At 44.6% G+C, this 20797-nt stretch overlaps 1 protein-coding gene across 1 annotated transcript; it reads right to left on the bottom strand.

The window, feature by feature from the left end:
• Window positions 1-1716: 1716 nt before the first annotated feature.
• On the bottom strand, window positions 1717-8465 carry LOC136582154 (GTP-binding protein RAD-like). The gene is made up of 5 exons (XM_066582979.1): window positions 8372-8465; window positions 7572-7929; window positions 6535-6608; window positions 3132-3336; window positions 1717-2484 (listed from the first exon to the last, which is right to left on the bottom strand). Exons 2-5 carry the CDS (start codon window positions 7924-7926, stop codon window positions 2207-2209), a joined length of 912 nt encoding a protein of 303 aa, XP_066439076.1. The 5' UTR covers window positions 7927-7929; window positions 8372-8465; the 3' UTR covers window positions 1717-2206.
• Window positions 8466-20797: the final 12332 nt, after the last annotated feature.

Here is a 20797-nt window from a genome sequence, read left to right as displayed (position 1 = left end):
AGCTGGGACTACTTCATCACCACACTTGGCATGGTTGTATAAAGGGGGTTGTCTGGTATGGTCAGCCTATTATTCTTCTAGGTTCCTCTGTGACTTGCTGATCTCCTTCCCTGCTGGGACAGAGCATTGATTTCATGCAGCCCTTGGCTGATAGAGAGGGATTCTAATTAAGAAACCGTCCAATATACAAACTCAAAAATGCCAGATTCACCTGCTCTGGGTGCAAAAAAAAATAACACCATGTGCATGAGCTGTAGGTGGGGATCATTGTGGTCTGCCAGCCAACACTCCAGCACTGCAGCCTTAAGGTACATTTACACAGAGCTACTACCATGCAGATAGTCATTGCAGCGCACGAACGACAACTCTTTGTAAGCTTTTACACAACATGTCATTTGTGGGGAATATCTTTATGCTAAAATGTCCACAAGATGTTCAAATGCGGACAACTGCAACTTTATACCAGATGATTCTTGATCAACTGTAGTAGACATGATGATTAGTCAGCGTAAAATGTCTATTGATTTGTAATGAACTGGAAGTATTATGCAGCTGTAGTGATTTGACTCTATAGAGGCTAATGACTGCTTAATTTCATTATGGTAGTTGCTGGACAATGGCATGGTGAAAGATGTGTGTTTTGTGATTTTAGCCTAATGTGGAGCTCTGCTGCATAAGGAAAGAGTTAAATCACAGTGCTATATGTATTGCTTGTGTTTATCTTGGATGTTTCCCCAGCCCTGCCCCCACACAGAAACTTCCTAAATAACATAGAAACTTCTTAAACAATGACTGCCACGCACACTGAAATTACTTCAGCTTGACCGCATGCTGAGGGGACAAAGTCCACACTACACTGGACTTGAGGGAGGTGGGGGATTCTATATGACCTAGCGAATAAGAATATGTATATGTTACTGATGTAATCTGTTGCACGCCCATAAAGGGCAGGTATCATGTGTTTCAATAAATCAGGGCTCTGGGGATTATAACTCAGAGAGAGCTGGTTGAGATTCAAGGCTGATGACTTGTGTCCGATTGGATTCTTTCATTATGTGTGCACACTATACAATTAGGAAGCTACAGAATACCCTGAAACCTGCTGGAGGAAAATATGATCCAGATCAATTGGCGTCCCTGGGTGGGCGGGTAGATGTGTGATTTTTTTATTCTGGAAAGATACAGAGACTGGCAGATAACACGTAGAACTCATGGGCCCGAAAATCTACAGAACACGGTAAGATTGCTTTATGTTAATCTACCTGTGTGATGACTTCTGTCGGTTTATCTGTCTGCCTCTACAGCCAGAGTAATAAATCACTGAAAGGCAGGTAATATAGTTTCTGTTTGTGAAGTTACTGTATACATGCATTACTTATCCTATACTGATAATCAGTAGCATCCTGTATTATACTCCACAGCTGTGCTCACTATTCTACAAGTTTCAGAGCTTTAGTCTCCCAGCTTTCTCTGCTTATTAGTATCTGCAACGAGCTTGCCCTAGCAATGTGCATTCTGGGAAGTGTTGTGTTTACACCAGGAAATGTACAACTGAGTGATCTAGGAAGTCTCTCTTCATAGTAGCGCAATAAACTTGTCAGGGCATGCTTGGAGTTGTTGCTTCACCCCATTTGGAGCACTACACATTGTAGATCTGATACATTGTTGATAATGTACATGTCTTTGTCACAGCAGTTAGTCGACAGGAAGCCAGAATTCATTACAGTAAATAGTTTATTATAAAATATTTCATGTAAACAAATAAATTTTGTATTGATAACAATTCATTGAAGTGCAATACAGTTCAAAAATGTAATCTACATGTCGTCACTACAGAGGTCTCTGTGCCAGTGTGATCACATGAACCTGCAAGGTAAAAATAGGAATGGGGTGTACGAGCCTGCGTACAACAATTCAAGTTTTAAAACTAAAGCAGATAATATTTTTCTCTCTTCAACTCAAAACCAATTGGTTGCGATCAGACATGGAGCATGTCAGGAGGAGGCACAAAGTCGCTGACTGCCGATAAATCCTTGCACACAAGGTTCCAATGTCCTAATACCACATTCCAGTCCAATTTATTAAGGCATAGTTTAGAAATTAAAATCCCAGTTCTAGATTTGTTTTAATTCATCACTTTACACATCTCATTTCAAAGAAAAGTCAAGTATTTCCTTTAGGTGTCTGGGAGCCTCTTCACAGCTCCTCAGAGCACGGATAAGTCGTGGCAGGATTTCGATTTCTGCTTGAACGCCATCTTTTTGTTATTTTTGGCTACAATCTTCCCCAGGAATCTCTTGGCTTTTTTCCCTATGCTCTCCCGCCTCTTGCTGCTGGCCATTCTCCTTGCGTTGTCTTCTTTGCTATCTTTGCGGAGTCTGATCTGACGCACGATGCCCTCAAAAAGGTCTTTGACGTTGTGATGGAGGGCAGCTGAGGTCTCGATGAACTTGCAGTCAAATACCACAGCACAGGCTCGACCCTCTGTAAGGAAATATGAGAGGAGTGTTAGTGAGACCCCTGACCAAAGCCTAACAACACACATGTAGCCTGGACCAGGTAGGAGAAGTCCTACTTGGCAAATTAATTGAGAACAATTTTGAGGTATGTCCCATAAAATTTCCAAGCAATAGAACCCAATCTCTTAGTTCACATCTGCGTTCGATGTTTATAGGGAAAAACTGAAAAAACATTTTCCATTTAAACACTATTATGGGGTCCATCTGGATTCTGGCATGCTAGCCAGCATGTTTCCTGATAAAATAGTGCAGAATGCTGTATTATTTCATGTAGGATTTCATGCTGGTTCTGTGCCAGAGAAGGAGCCTCCGGTGTGGATGTACAGTAAATGTTGCCCGTTACAAACTGAGGATAATATTTTCGGTATTTGATAGATTTGCCTAACTGACATGTCAGAAAAATGGAAACCTTAGTTTCCACGTGTTTCATTTTGGTGTCCGTTTTTTAATGTGTTTGTGTCTTCGACAAAGGATTGATAAAAAATGGAAATGCAGATGGGAACGGAGCTTAGCAACACAAATACCCATTGTTAGTTCCAGCACTACCTATTTGTGCTGTAAGTCTATGGCTGGTTGAAAAACAGTTACAGTTTCACAATTCTCTCTACTCACCTTCTACAGACACCTCCCGTGAACGCACAAGATCACTCTTATTTCCCACTAGAATAATGGGGATGTCTTCGGACTGCCGAGCTCTGCGCAGCTGGATCCGGAGTTCAGACGCTTTTTCGAAACTGGCTTTGTCGGTAACTGAGTACACAATAACATAAGCATCTCCCATTTTCATGCACTGATTGTGCAGCCAGTGGTTGTCATCCTAGAAGCATAAATGGTAAATGTAAATTACTACTGAATATGCAGCGATTATCACACATCAATCACTTAGGTGTAATTATTTATGCAAATTTGGAAAATAGCTATGTGCATTGCAAATCCATTATTTCCTGAGTTTTAATGAGCTCCTGTATTAAAAGCTTATCATCGTTTCAATTAACAGCTAATTTAAAAGTATATTATACATGGCATAAGTGATATCTGTATGGAAAATTGTGCCCCCTGGTGGATAATATTAGAAAGTACAGTGAGGGAAAAATGTGTACTATTGTGATAGTAATGGAGTTACCCACTGAACTCACAAGAAAATATTGAAATTCACTAAATATAAACTGTAAAAACAGAAACGTCTGTTTATAGGTATATAATGTACAGCAGTAAATGAATCAATTAACATCACTTAGCGCTTGAGTCCACCTTTCATATAATCTCCATAAAACATACAGCCGCCTAAATTTGTTATATGCCTGATCCTCAGCGATACATTATTCCAGAGCTGTTATTCTTCAAACTTGTGGACAGGCACCTCCATAACAGCTCATATAGTACATGGGTTTAGTTTTATTTCCTAATATCAGATAAATATACGGTACATAACCTGCTGTAAAGACAACTATTCTTAGACTGCAAATCACCTGTGCAAGCTCTGTGCAGACACTGAACAAGTAGAGAATGCTGGGAGACTTCATCTCTGAAGCCTGAAGAATAGTGATTGCTCTGCAGTATAATACAGGATGTAACTCAGGATCAGTACAGGATAAGTAATGTATGTACACAGTGACTCCACCAGCAGAAGAGTGAGTGCAGCTCTGGGGTATAATACAGGATGTAACTCAGGATCAGTACAGGATAAGTAATGTATGTACACAGTGACTCTACCAGCAGAATAGTGAGTGCAGCTCTGAGGTATAATACAGGATGTAACTCAGGATCAGTACAGGATAAGTAATGTATGTACACAGTGACTCCACCAGCAGAATAGTGAGTGCAGCTCTGGAGTATAATACAGGATGTAACTCAGGATCAGTACAGGATAAGTAATGTATGTACACAGTGACTCCACCAGCAGAATAGTGAGTGCAGCTCTGAGGTATAATACAGGATGTAACTCAGGAGCAGTACAGGATAAGTAATGTATGTACACGGTGACTCCACCAGCAGAATAGTGAGTGCAGCTCAGGAGTATAATACAGGATGTAACTCAGGAGCAGTTCAGGATAAGTAATGTATGTACACTAGGGTGGCCCAAAAAACTCAACTTTTAGCTACAAAGCAAGACACCCTGTAATTTTTTCCTTTTAACAAACCTTTAGGCCTCATGTCCAAGGGGAAAATCAGGCCCTCTACGGATTCTCCATGGAGAATCCGCAGCGGGTCCCTCCTGCCCCGCGGACATGAGCGCTGAAACCAGAATATACTCACCTGCTGCGGGCTGTGTGTGTCTTCCCTTCTTCCCGGCCAGATCTTCTTTCCTTGGTCCGGCAGATGTGCTCGGCACGCCGGCTGCGTGCCGAGCGCATGTGCCGGGCACATCCGCCGGGCTGAAGCAAGAAGACCCGGCCGGGAAGAAGGGAAGACACACACAGCCCGCAGCAGGTGAGTATATTCTAATTTTAGGTCTCAATAGAAGCCTGCGGGAGCCGTCCGCGCGGGAGACCCGCACCAAATGGAGCATGGTACGGATTTTTTCCTGCACGTGGATCCACGTCTGCAGGGAAAAATGACATCCGCAGGTATTTGACTACCTGCGGGTGTCTAATGCATCCCTATGGGGCGCGGATCCGCGTGCAGGAAAAACGCTGCGGATTTTAAATATTAATTTACAAGTGGACATGAGGCCTTATATCTACGACAAGGTTGTGTTTAAAGACCATGAATTTTCAGAATTTCACTGAAATTTTTTTTCTTTCAGGTAGTCTCTTATGCATATTCACTTATTATGTCATGACCTGTAGGTTATATTTATTTACTTTCAGGCCTTATTCCATTCAGTATGGCATCAACATGCCAAAGTAGGGAGATCTAGGGGAATCATACATTTGGAGCTATTTTTGGTTGGAACAGCATAAATGTTGTGTAGATTGTTAGGACAAATAATGTCAATACTTAGGCTGGGTTCCCACGGGTCATATTCTCGACAGAAATATCACGGTTTTGCCGCAGCGAAAAACCACAAGATTTGCGCCAGCCGCAGCCTCAAAGCTCACAGCAGTTAGCCACGGGTTTTGCAGCAACATGGCCTCATGCTTTTCCGTTGCGGCCGGCGCTCCCATAGAGAAGAACGTGGGGAAAAAAAAGACATGCTGCGGCCAGGGAATCCGTGCCACAGCGCCAGCTAATGCAAACTTTGCCGCGATAGATTGGCTATCCCTCGTGGACAAGATTTTTGACAAATCTCGTCCACATGGCTGGCTAACCTCGGGATTAGCTGCCACAGGTGGATTTGCTGCAGCGAAATTCCGCACGGACTTTCCGCAGCAAATCTGCCCTGTGTGAACCCAGCCTTAATGTTTTGAAGTATAGTGGTTGTTTTGCAAAAGCAAATTGTTAATGTTAATGCTGTAGCTTGTGTAATTGGAAATCTTAAGCGGCATGTCTCATAATATATATATATATATCAGTTTTGAGCACCATCTTGCAGTTGGAATTTAAAGCTAAAACTTTAACAGTACTATTAGCAGATGTAACAAATTGGGAAGGTGTCTTGCTGTATAGCTGGCAATTTATTTTTTGCCATGTCTCTTGGGCCACCCGAATGAACACAGTGACTCCACCAACAGAATAGTGAGTGCAGCTCTGAAGTAAAATACAGGATGTAACTCAGGGTCAATACAGGATAAGTAATATACAGTTGCTGTAAATGTTAACTTGACATATAGCACGTTGTGATGATTACATTGTATTACAATACTATAAATAGTGTTATCATAACGTGACAGTCACGTTAACAATTGCTAATCTGTATATAGTGACTCCACCAGCATATTAGTGAATGCAGCTCTGGAGTATATTACAGATAGTATGAGCTAAAAATTGTAAACTACAAAATAAGTCAACTTTTTCTGTCAATTATTTCTATATAAAAACTGTAAAGTTGTGTTCAGGGGTGACCAGACAATTCTGCCAAAATTAAAATACTATTTTTCGTAGTGTAGAGAATAGAAAGATGTTTCTAACATACCTGTTCCCAAATATCAAATACTAAAAGACTGGCTTCTTCCCCGTCAACCATGATCGATCTGTCATATGTGTTTCCTGGAAACAATTAAATATTTTTGATCAGTGAAACATCTTCAATGTCGCCGTCTATAATGAAGATTCTAGTCATTTATGGAGAGCACCAAAGGGTTAAACTGTCACATTAAGTAAGAAACAGCTTAACTTTGCAATCAGTTGCAGCTAAATATAACTATGAATAGAAAAGATTGTGTCATCTGCTGAAGATGAGAGGACTAATTACAGTAAATGATTATACATGCCAGAGCACACTGTACTGACAGCTATGAATTACAGCCAAGATGGGGGTACAGAGACCTAGAGGATGGTCTGCACGAGACCTAGAGGATGGTCTGCATGAGACCTAGAGGATGGTCTGCATGAGACCCAGAGGATGGTCTGTACGAGACCTAGAGGATGGTCTGTACGAGACCTAGAGGATGGTCTGCATGAGACCTAGAGGATGGTCTGCACGAGACCTAGAGGATGGTCTGCACGAGACCTAGAGGATGGTCTGCACGAGACCTAGAGGATGGTCTGCACGAGACCTAGAGGATGGTCTGCACGAGACCTAGAGGATGGTCTGCATGAGACCTAGAGGATGGTCGGCACGAGACCTAGAGGATAGTCTGCACGAGACCTAGAGGATAGTCTACACGAGACCTAGACCTTGTACATAGAGGATGTAACCAGACCTCCCTGATCAGCAGTAACTGGCTGTCACCACTGTAGGTTACTGGGGCTGTCTACATTAAAATTGTCACTCCACATCTGACTCTGTTTACCAGTTCCAATAGTTGTACTTAATTATCTACACCAGTCTATTACATGTATTAGAATTATTCATCTCCTATCGTTTAGTATAGATCATAGGTAAAACTCAATCCTGTCTACAAAATGGATGATCCCAGAGAACAAAAGCTTGGGCACTTAACTGAGTGTAAACTTTTGCTTTCACATTTTGAGGTTTAGGGAACTTTTCCCTCTTTAATGATCTCTTACCTGCCTCCTCCACATCCTGAAGATCCTCCACTCCACCGAAAATCCTAGCCAAACTAGACTTGCCAACCCCGTGTTCCCCAAGTAGAATGACTTTAAAGAGCTGATCTTCAGAGTCACTTCCAGAGGAGATGACAGAGTCTGAGGAATCCGAGGTCCAGCTTTCTTGGTGTTCATCTGCCGGGTTATAGGAGGGGCAGCGCACCAGCTTGGCCAGCTCACTGACTTTAGAACTTCCATGTAACTCCTTATCATCTACTGGCATGCTCCTCCGATGCAGCTGCTGGTGCACAGCGAATGGCATGCTCCCTCGCCTCTTCTCCAGGCTCTTGATCCGGTCGCTGCGGTTCAGGGTCATATCCTAAAAGGAAAAGAAGACAGTTCTGAATTTCTAGGCATTGATACATTTTGACACTCTGCCACAACATTGTATATTAACCCCTTGATGCATCAGTGAAGTGTCTCTCATTACAGAGGCTTTAGCTTCCTTCTACGAAGATGATCTGTCACTACAATTTATCTTGTGCAGAAGGATCATAGAGTAAATACAGCCTCCTGATTAATAATCTGACACTGCCATTAAATTATGACCCTGTAAAATAATAACCATTCTCATACAAAACTAATATACTGTATAAAGCTATAGCAGCAAGATATATGTGTCTTTTAAATTGTAATCTAAGGATCACGCTCATCTGTGAGTGGCATGCTCGGTGCTGCAGATGCGGTAGCTAGCTTTATTAGTAAATTACATTCAAATAAAGTAAGAAGCAGCAATATATTATCCAATAAATGACACTTACTTTTTGCACTGAATTCACGGATGACTGGAAACAATAGTGTCAAGTCCTAGCAGTAATCCTAGAGGTTGGAATGAGCTGCGCCTCTGTGTTGATCATGCTGGTAGCTGTGCTCTTATGTATGCCTGAGGGGCTAGCACCCTCCATGACATCACTGCCAGCCCAGCATATGAGAGCCCTGCACCCTCCCTACTTCCATATTAGTCCAAAGTGTGACATCACAGGCTCTCATGCTTAGTCAGTCTCTCCTGCACCTACAATGCTAGCGGTTTTGCCTTGTGGCACAAGACGCTTGGTATTCAAAGACCCTGAACATCTGCCACCCTTCATGAGCTGGCATGCTAATTCGGCCATGTGCTGCTATATTTCAAGGCAGTAATATTAATAGGTTCCATGAGGGGCATAAAAGAATCTATGACTTGAATTCCCATGGCCAGATTAACCCTTTATAGTCGTGCAAAATATACTTCACCACTTGATTAGGATACAACAATGATGTGAGGAGAATTTGCGCTCCCTGTTACACATCCATTACAAAACTAGTCAGCGACTTCCAAGTCTGAACTGGCTGTAATAGGAACAATAGCTTGTATTCCCTGCCATACATTCACCCTCTTTTCCACCCGAAGTGGCTGATAACCCAAAGCAATAGATTACATTTGACTGTTTCATCCCTGCTCTTCGGGGTTCCAGTTTCCTGCTCCATTCGGGGAGCAGTAAAGGGGAATTCCCTGGCTGAACAGGTCCATCTTATGACAGAACCAAACAGCGCTGAATGGACCCCATTAACTATAATGGGGAGCATTTTGTTTCTGCTCAGCTACCCGGCATTTAGCTGTAATTAAGTGTCATTCTATGATTAATGCCTTTCTGGCAGTGTGATTCAGCCACCATGTTGAGTTTTTTGTGATTTATGCAGGGAGATTCCAGTTTGCATATATTAAATGACTTCATTCTAAAACAGAGTGGATTGCAGATACCTCGTCTCTTAGAATAGTGGCTTAGTACAGCAAGAACTTGACTCCATTAGTAACCTGGACAATGACGTCGGTCTGGATTGGGTTACAGCTGTGCCAAATGCAGAAGCTGGAAGTCATGCAAAATGCAAGGTGACAAGGCAATTTCTATAGGTTGGATGCGGTGCCCCCACAACAGGTGCATCTGATATTGTATCGGCCCACCAGCTTCTGTCTGATTCCTGTCTCCAAAATAAACTATGGCAATGTGATCAGACAGAGGAGTCATCGACTGACTGCACAGCATTTCAATGTCATGAACTTACAGCATCTCCAAGGTGTGTGATGCTACAGCTCTATGAATCAGGAGCCCACGTGGCTACAAAGACTCAGTAGGTGAATTTCTAGTTGCTAAGGTCCCAATATGCGGCAGTGCATGGGACATGGGACATGTGCCTGATTTCTAACCAATGTTTCATTTCTCAAATGTATTAAAATCTCTTTTTCTTGTGTGTCTACAGTTCTTATGCAAATCTATGTATTCCATAGCAACTGATACAAAACCCCCAAGCAAGACAGCAGTAATCACTAAGGCCGGAAAAGAACACATTAAAGATTTTGCCCATTTCAGTGGCTGGGAGCATGGGTGCATATTCTTTTCCACATACAACTGCATACGACTTGCACATGCAAAAAATACAGTAAAAAACGCAGTTGCGCATGCAAATATGCAACTTTTATTCCACAAAAACATGCACTGATGCGCTTCTACTCTCGTGAATTCGGCCTCAATAGAAAGTTCCTTTTTTGATAAACTAGTGGAAATGACCTTTACAGAGAATGTCATCAAAAAAGGACCAATTGTAATAACAGGTTTTCGCGTTAAACAATTTTTTAAGAATGTTTGATATTTTTTAAATCTTTGATGCCATGATCTAAAATCCTGGAGTTCTCACACTGCCTAATAGTTCAACACTTCCTGTTCTGTAGAGGAAACTGCTCAGCCGTTATCTTATCATTACAGGCAGGATTACACTGAGAGGTGACACCTATATATAGATAACACAGGACCCACCATTCACAATAGTCACAGCTCACCTCCTCCCCTCCCTGTACAGGCAGGATTACACTGAGAGGAGACACCTATATATAGATAACACAGGACCCACCATTCACAATAGTCACGGCTCACCTTCTCCCCTCCCTGTACAGACAGGATTACACTGAGAGGTGACACCTATATATAGATAACACAGGATCCACCATTCACAATAGTCACAGCTCACCTCCTCCCCTCCGTGTACAGACAGGATTACACTGAGAGGAGACACCTGTATATAGATAACAGGACCCACCATTCACAATAGTTACAGCTCACCTCCTCCCCTCCCTGTACAGACAGGATTACACTGAGAGGAGACACCTATATATAGATAACACAGGAGCCACCATTCACAATAGTCACAGCTCACCTCCTCCCCTCCCTGTACAGACAGGATTACACTGAGAGGAGATACCTATATATAGATAACACAGGACCCACCATTCACAATAGTCACAGCTCCCCTCCTCCCCTCCCTGTACAGGCAGGATTACACTAAGAGGTGACACCTATATGTAGATAACACAGGATCTACCATTCACAATAGTCACAGCTCACCTCCTCCCCTCCCTGTGCAGACAGGATTACACTGAGAGAAGACAACATTCACAATAGTCACAGCTCACCTCCTCCCATCCCTGTACAGGCAGGATTACACTGAGAGGCGACACCTATGTATAGATAACACAGGATCCACCATTCACAATAGTCACAGCTCACCTCCTCCCCTCCGTGTACAGACAGGATTACACTGAGAGGAGACACCTGTATATAGATAACAGGACCCACCATTCACAATAGTTACAGCTCACCTCCTCCCCTCCCTGTACAGACAGGATTACACTGAGAGGAGACACCTATATATAGATAACACAGGAGCCACCATTCACAATAGTCACAGCTAACCTCCTCCCCTCCCTGTACAGACAGGATTACACTGAGAGGAGATACCTATATATAGATAACACAGGACCCACCATTCACAATAGTCACAGCTCCCCTCCTCCCCTCCCTGTACAGGCAGGATTACACTAAGAGGTGACACCTATATGTAGATAACACAGGATCTACCATTCACAATAGTCACAGCTCACCTCCTCCCCTCCCTGTGCAGACAGGATTACACTGAGAGAAGACAACATTCACAATAGTCACAGCTCACCTCCTCCCATCCCTGTACAGGCAGGATTACACTGAGAGGCGACACCTATGTATAGATAACACAGGATCCACCATTCACAAGAGTCACAGCTCACCTCCTCCCCTCCCTGTACAGACAGGATTACACTGAGAGGAGACACCTATATATAGATAACACAGGAGCCACCATTCACAATAGTCACAGCTCACCTCCTCCCCTCCCTGTACAGACAGGATTACACTGAGAGGAGATACCTATATATAGATAACACAGGACCCACCATTCACAATAGTCACAGCTCCCCTCCCTGTACAGGCAGGATTACACTAAGAGGTGACACCTATATGTAGATAACACAGGATCTACCATTCACAATAGTCACAGCTCACCTCCTCCCCTCCCTGTGCAGACAGGATTACACTGAGAGAAGACAACATTCACAATAGTCACAGCTCACCTCCTCCCATCCCTGTACAGGCAGGATTACACTGAGAGGCGACACCTATGTATAGATAACACAGGATCCACCATTCACAAGAGTCACAGCTCACCTCCTCCCCTCCCTGTACAGAGAGGATTACACTGAGAGGTGACACCTATATATAGATAACACAAGACCCACCATTCACAATAGTCACAGCTCCCCTCTTCCCCTCCCTGCACACGGAACACTAATAATGTTCTGTAGAGGAAACTTCTCAGCCATCATCTCATTATCATCGCAGGCAGCATTACACTGAGAGCTGACACCTATATATAGATAACACAGGGTCCACCATTCACAATAGTCACAGCTCACCTCCTCCTCCTCCCTGCACATTGACCACTAAGTTAATAATAGTCTGACACTTCCTGTTCTGTAGATGAAATTTCTCAGTTGTCATCTAATTATCATCACAGACAGGATTACACTGAGGGGTGACACCTATATATAGATAACACAGGGTCCACCATTCACAATAGGTGATGACACAGCTAACCTCCTCCATTCCCTGCACAGGTCCCAGAGGATGCTCACAACATTCTCACACAGAAATCTATAGGTGATGGTCACAACTCACCTCATCATCCTAGCTAAGCATGTAACCACAGAATATGATCAAAACACCATCATATAAGTTAATGTCACAGCTCCTGTCCATTGTATCTGTGGTCCATATGGCTGTTGTAAAGCGATCTTTAAACACTTAATTTTACTTCAGGCCGCTGTCTGTTCACATATTCATGCACAGACAATGGAATAAAAAAACAGCAATATGAAAATTGTTTGGGTTCCTGGAGAACTGGAGAAAGTTTAAAAACATCCTAATTACCTCATGTGAGCAGTTCATACCCTTTAAAAATAAAAGAACTACAAGTAGAAGGAAACCAATGGGGCTCGACAAGACTGTAAGGCGGGCAATAAATAAAAAAAAATATCGTGTTTAAACAAGAAGGCAGTGAAGAAGAGCTAAAATCAAACGGAAAAAAACAAAACATGTAAAGATCAAAATTGCTAAGGAGCAGGCAGAAAGACTGATCGCCGAAGAGTGCAAAAATAACCCAAAACCACTGGCCCTTTAATAATACAGGAGGGGTCATAGAAGACGATGGGGGGGGGGGGGGGGGGAAGGCAAATCTATTAAATAGTTCCTTTTCAAGTGTATTCACGAATGAAAAGAAATGTAACATCAGATGCAGGGGAATAAGACAAACCTCCCCCCCCCCCCCCCCCCCGCAAAATATTACAAGCCTAACACAAGAGGAAGTGCTTAAAGAAGATTAAAATCAATGAATCGCCGGGTCCAGATGGAATATACCCAAGGGTTCTAAGGGAATAAGTAATGTGATAGCTAGGCCACTATTTCTAATGTTTATGGATACTATCACGACCAGGATTGTACCACTGTATTGGCGCATTGCCAATGTAGTTCCAATATATAAAAAGGGGTCCAAAAGAAAGCCTGGTAACTACAGGCCGGTAAGTCTCACTTCAATAACTGGAAAAATATTCAATGAGTTTCTGAGAGATGCCATCCTAGAAAACCTCAAGGAGAACAATGGAATAACTCCTCACCAGCATGTGTTCATGAGGGGTCGATCATGTCAGACCAATCTGATCAGCTTCTACGATGAAGTAAGCTCTAAGCTGGACCTGGGAGAGTCTATTGGTCTCGTATATCTGGATTTCTCTAAAGCATTTGACACCGTGCCGCACAATAGGTTGATATACAAAATGAGGCAGCTCAGATTGGGCGAAAATGTTTGTATCTGAACTGGCTCAGAGATTGAAAGCAGAGGGTGGTAATAAATGGTTTGTACTCTGATTAGGCCACCGTCGCTAGCAGTGTGCCACAGGGTTCAGTATTGGGCCCCATTCTGCTCAATATATTTATTAACGACCTGATAGAGGGGCTGCACAGTAAAATATCAATATTTGCAGATGACACAAAATTATTCAAGATAAATAATGCAACGGAGGACAATGTACAACTGTAAAAGAACCGAGATAAACTGGGGGCTTGGGCAGAAAAATGGCAAATGAAGTTCAATGTTGATAAATGTAAGGTTATGCATATGGGCAGGAGAAACGGATGTCACCAATATACACTAAACAGGGTACTGCTAGGGAAAGGATCTGGGGGTACCAGTGGATTGTAGATTTACCTGGAGCAACCAATGCCAGTCAGCTGCTGCAAAATCTAATAAAGTCTTGGGGTGCATTAAAAGAGGTATATGGGCGAGGGGCGAGATCATTATTCTTCCACTATATAAGGCACTTGTCAGGCCCCACATGAAATACTGTGTACAGTTCTGGACTCCGGTGCTCAGGAGAGATGTTGCAGTGCTTGAGGGGGTTCAAAGAAGGGCAACTAAATTAATACATGGAATGAGGGGGGGACTGGAATACCCAGAGAGGCATCAAAACTGGGTGTCATGTCTGGCGGTTCTGGGGGTTTCTGTACCCGCACTACTGGTCCTAGTACCCGGGCTGCGGGGCTGTGGCACAGAGGAGCCCCGGTCTTGGTGACCCTTCCATGGCTACTGTGATCCAGTATGCTGGCTCTGTGCGCAGGGAGCGTGCGCCAAGTTAGCCGGGTTGCTGAAGACACTGCGGGTTACTGCCCCGTGCTGCGTCCCCGTTGCCATGACACCTGGGCGCATTCCTTCTGTCACTGCCTGTCTTTAGCACGCGCCATGGTCTGTTCACTCCCGCCGCCCTGTGAATGAGTCCTGCTGCTGTCAGGCTCCCCATCCCAATCAGCTGCTGGGGCAGGAGTTCTGACAGCATTTAAACTGCTCAGTTTCCTCCTGACCTTGCCAGTGTATGTTTGGTCTCCAGCTACACCCGCGTTACCTGTATTTGATTCCCTGCTTTGACTCTCTTGCTTCGGAACTGGCTTTGCCTTCTCCTGCTACCGACCCCGATTGTCTGATCTGCCTTTGTATTTGTGTTTACCTGTATTTGTCTGTGAGTCTGACTCTTGCCCCGCATACCTACCGGGCTTAGGGACTGTTGCCCAGTTTCATTCTAGGGCCCCGCCTAGGGACGTAAGTAGGTAGGGACAGGGGTTGCGAGAAGGTTTAGGAACTTCCGGTTACCTGGACCCCAGCACCCTGACACTGGGATTATTAACCCTGGAAAAAAGATGGCTAAGGGGTGACCAAATAACTATGTATAAATCCACGAAGGGACAATACAAGCATCTCTCCCATGATCTGTTTGTACCCAGGACTACGACGGTAACAAGAGGGCATCCGCTACATCTAGAAGAAAGCAGGTTTCATCACCAACACAGAAGGGGGTTCTTTACTGTAAGAGCAGTGAGACTGTGGAACTCTCTGCCTGAGGATGTGGTGATGGCAGGATCCATAGAGGAGTTTAAGAGGGACTAGATGTCTTTCTATGATATTATAGGATATAGACATTAGGTGAGCAGAGGGTTGTTGTTCTGGGTCTTACATTCACATAGGAACTATCAGAAGTTGATCCAGGGATTATTCTGACTGCTATAATGGAGTTGGTAAGGAATTTTTCCTCCGAAAGGGCAAATTGGCTTCTGCCTCTTGAAGTTTTTGTCTTCCTCTGGATCAACAAGGAGGTTGAAACAGGCTAAACTAGATAGACATTGTCTTCATTCAGCCTAACATACTATGTTACTATGTAAAATAAAAGCTGACTATAAAAAAGAAAATGTATCATTATCTTGTTATAATTAGTAAAAAAAAATATACATGATACATTTCCTTTAACTGTATAGGCCTGTATTTGCATTATAAGTAAAAAAAAAAAAAAACATAATAGAATAGGTAACACCCCACAAGATGCCCTCCTTTCTATACTCCCAAGCTCAATTAAATCTCAAAAGATAGGTTTACTACGATTTTGCCTGGCAGCTGCTAGGGTGGTCATACCACACCATTGGCGGACCACTCATGTTCCATCCATGTATGATTGGCAACAAGAGATATCATACATGTGTCATATGGAGATATTATGAGCGAAAAATGCACTGGGAAGCAGATAGATTTCTATCAGTATGGCAGCCATGGATAGAATTTGAGTCCTTAACAGATTTCCAAGACTTGTTCTCTTAGGCATGATGAATATATATGACCCATCTGTGGGTCATCAGAATGGCAGGGTTAACAGTACTATACCTGCCTGCTTTCCCCTCTTTCTCTTGTTTTACTTCTTTAATCCCCCCACCTCACCACACCCCACCCCCACTGCACACTCACTTTTTTTTCCTCCTCTTCTCCCTTTTTTCTATGGGTACAGATAGGATTTAAATAGAGATGAGCGAGCACCAAAATGCTCGGGTGCTCGTTGCTCGAGTCGAACTTTCCGCGATGCTCGAGAGCTTGTTTCGAGTAACGAACCCTATTGAAGTCAATGGGGGACTCGAGCATTTTTGTATATGACAGATGCTCCAGATAGGTCTTCACTTGTGAAACTCTGGAAAACCTCAGAAAGTCATGGAAACACCACAGAAACGGATGGGGCAGGGCAGGGGCCACATGCAGGGCTGCATCTCAGGCTCCCAGGTCCCACTATTAAGCCACAATAGGGGCAAGAGTCTGCCCCCCCCCCCCCGCTAACAATTTTTACTTCGGACAAACCCTCATTAGCAAGGCACACCTTAGCTAAGCACCACACTACCTGCAACCAAGCACAATTACTGCCTGCGGGTCACACCGTTGCCACTTCTCCTGGGTTACATGCTGCCCAACCCCCCGCATGACCCTGCGTCCACAGCGCACACAAAAGTTTCCCTGCGCAGCCTTCAGCTGCCCTCATGCCACACGCTCGCTTCATAGCTACACCACCCTCATGTCTATTTCCAAGTGTGTCTGCGTTGAGGAGAAACCGGAGGCACACACTGCAGAGGGTTGGCAGGGCCAGGCAGCGACCCTCTTCGAAAGGGGTGGGCAATAGCCCACAATGCTGTTGAGAATCGATGATAAATTGACGTACGATTATCATTCCAATCCCGTGCCCCCTCTGTCGCAAAAATGTCACGAGCTGCAAACGTGGGCATAAAGGGGACTTAGGTGCCAGCCAAGCACTTCTACACATCTCCACAATGCAGCAATACTCTGTGTGGGAAGTATGTGAGCGGGCCCTGGGTCAGGCTCGGTCCCAGCAAACACATTGTGTGGCCCAAGGTGCTGCGAGTGACATAGCAATGGGGAATCCATGTGTCCACACACTACTCATTCTGTTTGGGTGTCGGATACCTCATCGACAACGCAAGGGGAAAGCCATCTGCACTCTGCACCCTGCCCAAGTCAGTCAGTGTCTTTGTGCCAGACAGGTAAAACACCGCTATGGGAAGTCTGTGTGCACCCACAGCATGGGTGTGTCCAAGGAACCCAAAGACAGTACACATAAAGAAATCAGAGTGCCCAAACATGGCAGACTTTCACTGCGCCGAGGACATAGGCCTCTGCACAAACCCTCAGCAATCGTGGGCATAGAGCGGACTCCGATGCTAGCGCAGCTGGGAACGTCTCATTAGTGCAGTATCGCTCCTCTTGTTTGTCCCAATGCAGTGCCCCGGATAGTTGTGGTAACGCGAGAGAAAATACATATTGGCCTCGGGCCAAAATCCATGCCCTAGTCAGCCAGTGTTTTTGGGCCAGATAGGTAGAAGACCGCGATAGGAAGACTTAGTGCACCCATAGTAGACACAGACCCCTGTAATATTCCTGTAGCAAAGGTATAAGCAGACCCCAGTAACATTTCTGTTGCAGAAGTATAGGCAGACCCCTGTAGCATTTATGTAGCAGCAGTAGGTAGACCCCAGTACCATTTCTGTAGCAGCAGTATAGGCAGACCCCAGTACCATTTCTGTAGTAGAAGTATAGGCAAACCCCAGTAACATTTCTGTAGCAGAAGTATAGGCAGACCCCTGTAACATTTTTGTAGCAGAAGTATACGCAGAGCCCTGTAACATTTATGTAGCAGCAGTATAGGCAGACCCCTGTAACATTTCTGTAGTAGAAGTATAGGCAGACCCCTGTAACATTTCTGTAGCAGCAGTATACGCAGACCCCAGTAACATTTCTGTAGCACAAGTATAGGCAGACCCCTGTAACATTTTTGTAGCAGAAGTATAGGCAGACCCCTGTAACATTTTTGTAGCAGAAGTATACGCAGACCCCTGTAACATTCATGTAGCAGCAGTATAGGCAGACCCCTCTAACATTTATGTGGCAGAAGTATAGGCAGACCCCTGTAACATTTTTGTAGCAGAAGTATACGCAGACCCCTGTAGCATTTATGTAGCAGCAGTATAGGCAGACCCCTGTAACGTTTTTGCAGCAGCAGTATAGGTAGACCCCAGTACCATTTCTGTAGCAGCAATACAGGCAGACCCCAGTACCATTTCTGTAGTAGAAGTATAGGCAGACCCCTGTAACATTTATGTGGCAGAAGTATAGGCAGATCCCAGTAACATTTTTGTAGCAGAAGTATATGCAGACCCCTGTAATATTTATGTAGCAGAAGTATAGGCAGACTACTGTAACATTTACGTGACAAAAGTATAGGCAGACCCCAGTAACATTTTTGTGGCAGAAGTATACGCAGACCCCTGTAACATTTACGTGGCAGAAGTATAGGCAGACCCCAGTAACATTTATGTGGCAGAAGTATAGACAGACCCCTGTAACATTTATGTGGCAGAAGTATAGGCAGACCCCAGTAACATTTTTGTAGCAGAAGTATACGCAGACCCCTGTAACATTTATGTAGCAGCAGTATAGACTGAGCCGAGTAACATTTCTGTAGTAGAAGTATAGACAGACCCCAGTAACATTTCTGTAGCAAAAATCTAGGCAGACCCCAGTACCATTTCGGTAGCAGAAGTATAGGCAGACCCCTGTACCATTTATGTGGCAGAAGTATAGGCAGACCCCTGTAACATTTATGTGGCAGAAGTATAGGCAGACCCCTGTAACATTTATGTGGCAGCAGTATAGGCAGGCAGACCCCAGTAAAATGTCTGTAGCAAGAGTATAGGCCAACCCCTGAAACATTGGGGTACCATGAGTGTAGGCGAAGGCCGGAAAAATTAGTTGATAAGAGTATAGGCGAGGGCCAGAAAAATTAGTGTACTAACAGTACAAATGTACCCCTGAAAAATTGCTCAACCGAGAGGGCAGGTGAAACCCATAAATATTTTTTGAAAGATACAGCTTGCTGTTGCTTAATTTGTAACAGAGCCTGGAGGCAGCCCTGTTAAAAAAATTGGCTCATGTTAAACTTTGAAAAATTGTAAAAAAATTGTTAGATGAGCCTTTTGGGCCGCAGAAAAATTGGCAGTTCAGCGTGATGACATGATGTTTCAGGAGGAGTAGGAGTAGGAGGGCTAATATCAGAGACAGATTGACAAAGCTAAATGCCCCGTTTTTCCAGTGATAGAGAAGAATGCTTTTATCTGCGGTTGCAGCGAAAAGAATCTTTAGGTTCCACTGCTCTCTGCCAGTGGAGAAGAGAAATCTGGGAAAATCCAGGCTTTGTTCATCTTCATGAGTGTAAGCATGTCGGCACTGGCAGTTGACAGGCAGGTACGCTTATCAGTGATGATTCCCCCAGCTCCACTAAACACCCTCAAGTTCATGCCACGTGTTAAGCTTTGACACCAAATAGTTGTATGGAGCAGAGGCATCATGGACGACAGTGGTACGATCGGCTATGTACTCCCTCACCATCTTTTTACAGTGCTCCCTCCGATTCAGCCTTGACTGGGGAGTGGTGACGCAGTTTTGCTGGGGAGCAATAAAGCTGGGAAAGGCCTTGGAGAGTGTTCCCCTGCTTGCGCTGAACGTGCTGCCTAATCTCCGCGCCTTCCCTGCTACTTGGCCCTCGGGAACTGCGCCTTCTGTCGCTAGCGCTGTCAGATAGGAAGTTTAGCATCCCTTTGTCCACCAGGGCCCTGTGGTATTGCATCACTCTAGTACCCCTTTGCTCTTCGGGAATGAGAGTGGAAAGGTTCTCCTTGTACCGTGGGTCGATAAGGGTATACACCCAGTAATCCGTGTTGGCCAGAATGCGTCTAACACAAGGGTCACAAGAAAGGCAGCCTACCATGAAGTCATCCATGTGTGCCAGGGTACCAGTACACAAGACATGGATGTCCTCGCTAGGAAGATGACTTTCAGGATCCTCCTCCTCCTCCTCCACAGCCCATACACGCTGAACAGAAGCAGCATAGGTACCCTCTGCAATGTGCCCAGCTGTCTCTTCCCCCTCCTCCTGCTCTTCCCCCTCTTCCTCCTCCTCCAAAACGCGCTGAGATATAGACATGAGGGTGGTCTGGCTATCAAGCGACATACTGTCATCCCCCGTCTCCTGTTCCAACCGCAAAGAGTCGGCCTTTATGCCTTGCAGTGAACTTCTCGGCAGGCATAGCAGCAGGATGGTAACGCTAATGATTGCAGCATCACCGCTCACCATCTGGGTAGACTCCTCAAAGTTTCCGAGGACCTGGCAGATATCTGGCAGGCCCACTCCTTGGTAAAGAATTGGGGAGGCTGACTACCACTACGCCGCCCATGTTGGAGTTGGTATTCCACTATTGCTCTACGCTGCTCATAGACCCTGGCCAACATGTGCACCGTAGAATTCCGGTATGCGGGCACGTCGCACAGCAGTCGGTGCTCTGGCAGATTAAACGGATGTTGCAGGGTCCTCAGGGTGGCAACGTCCGTGGTGGACTTGCGGAAATGTGTGCAGATGTGGT

The sequence above is a fragment of the Eleutherodactylus coqui genome, chromosome 11, assembly GCF_035609145.1.
Source record: "Eleutherodactylus coqui strain aEleCoq1 chromosome 11, aEleCoq1.hap1, whole genome shotgun sequence".
Lineage (NCBI taxonomy): Eukaryota > Metazoa > Chordata > Amphibia > Anura > Eleutherodactylidae > Eleutherodactylus > Eleutherodactylus coqui.
Note: the sequence above shows the minus strand (reverse complement) of the source record. Positions and strands in the feature narration are given on the sequence as shown.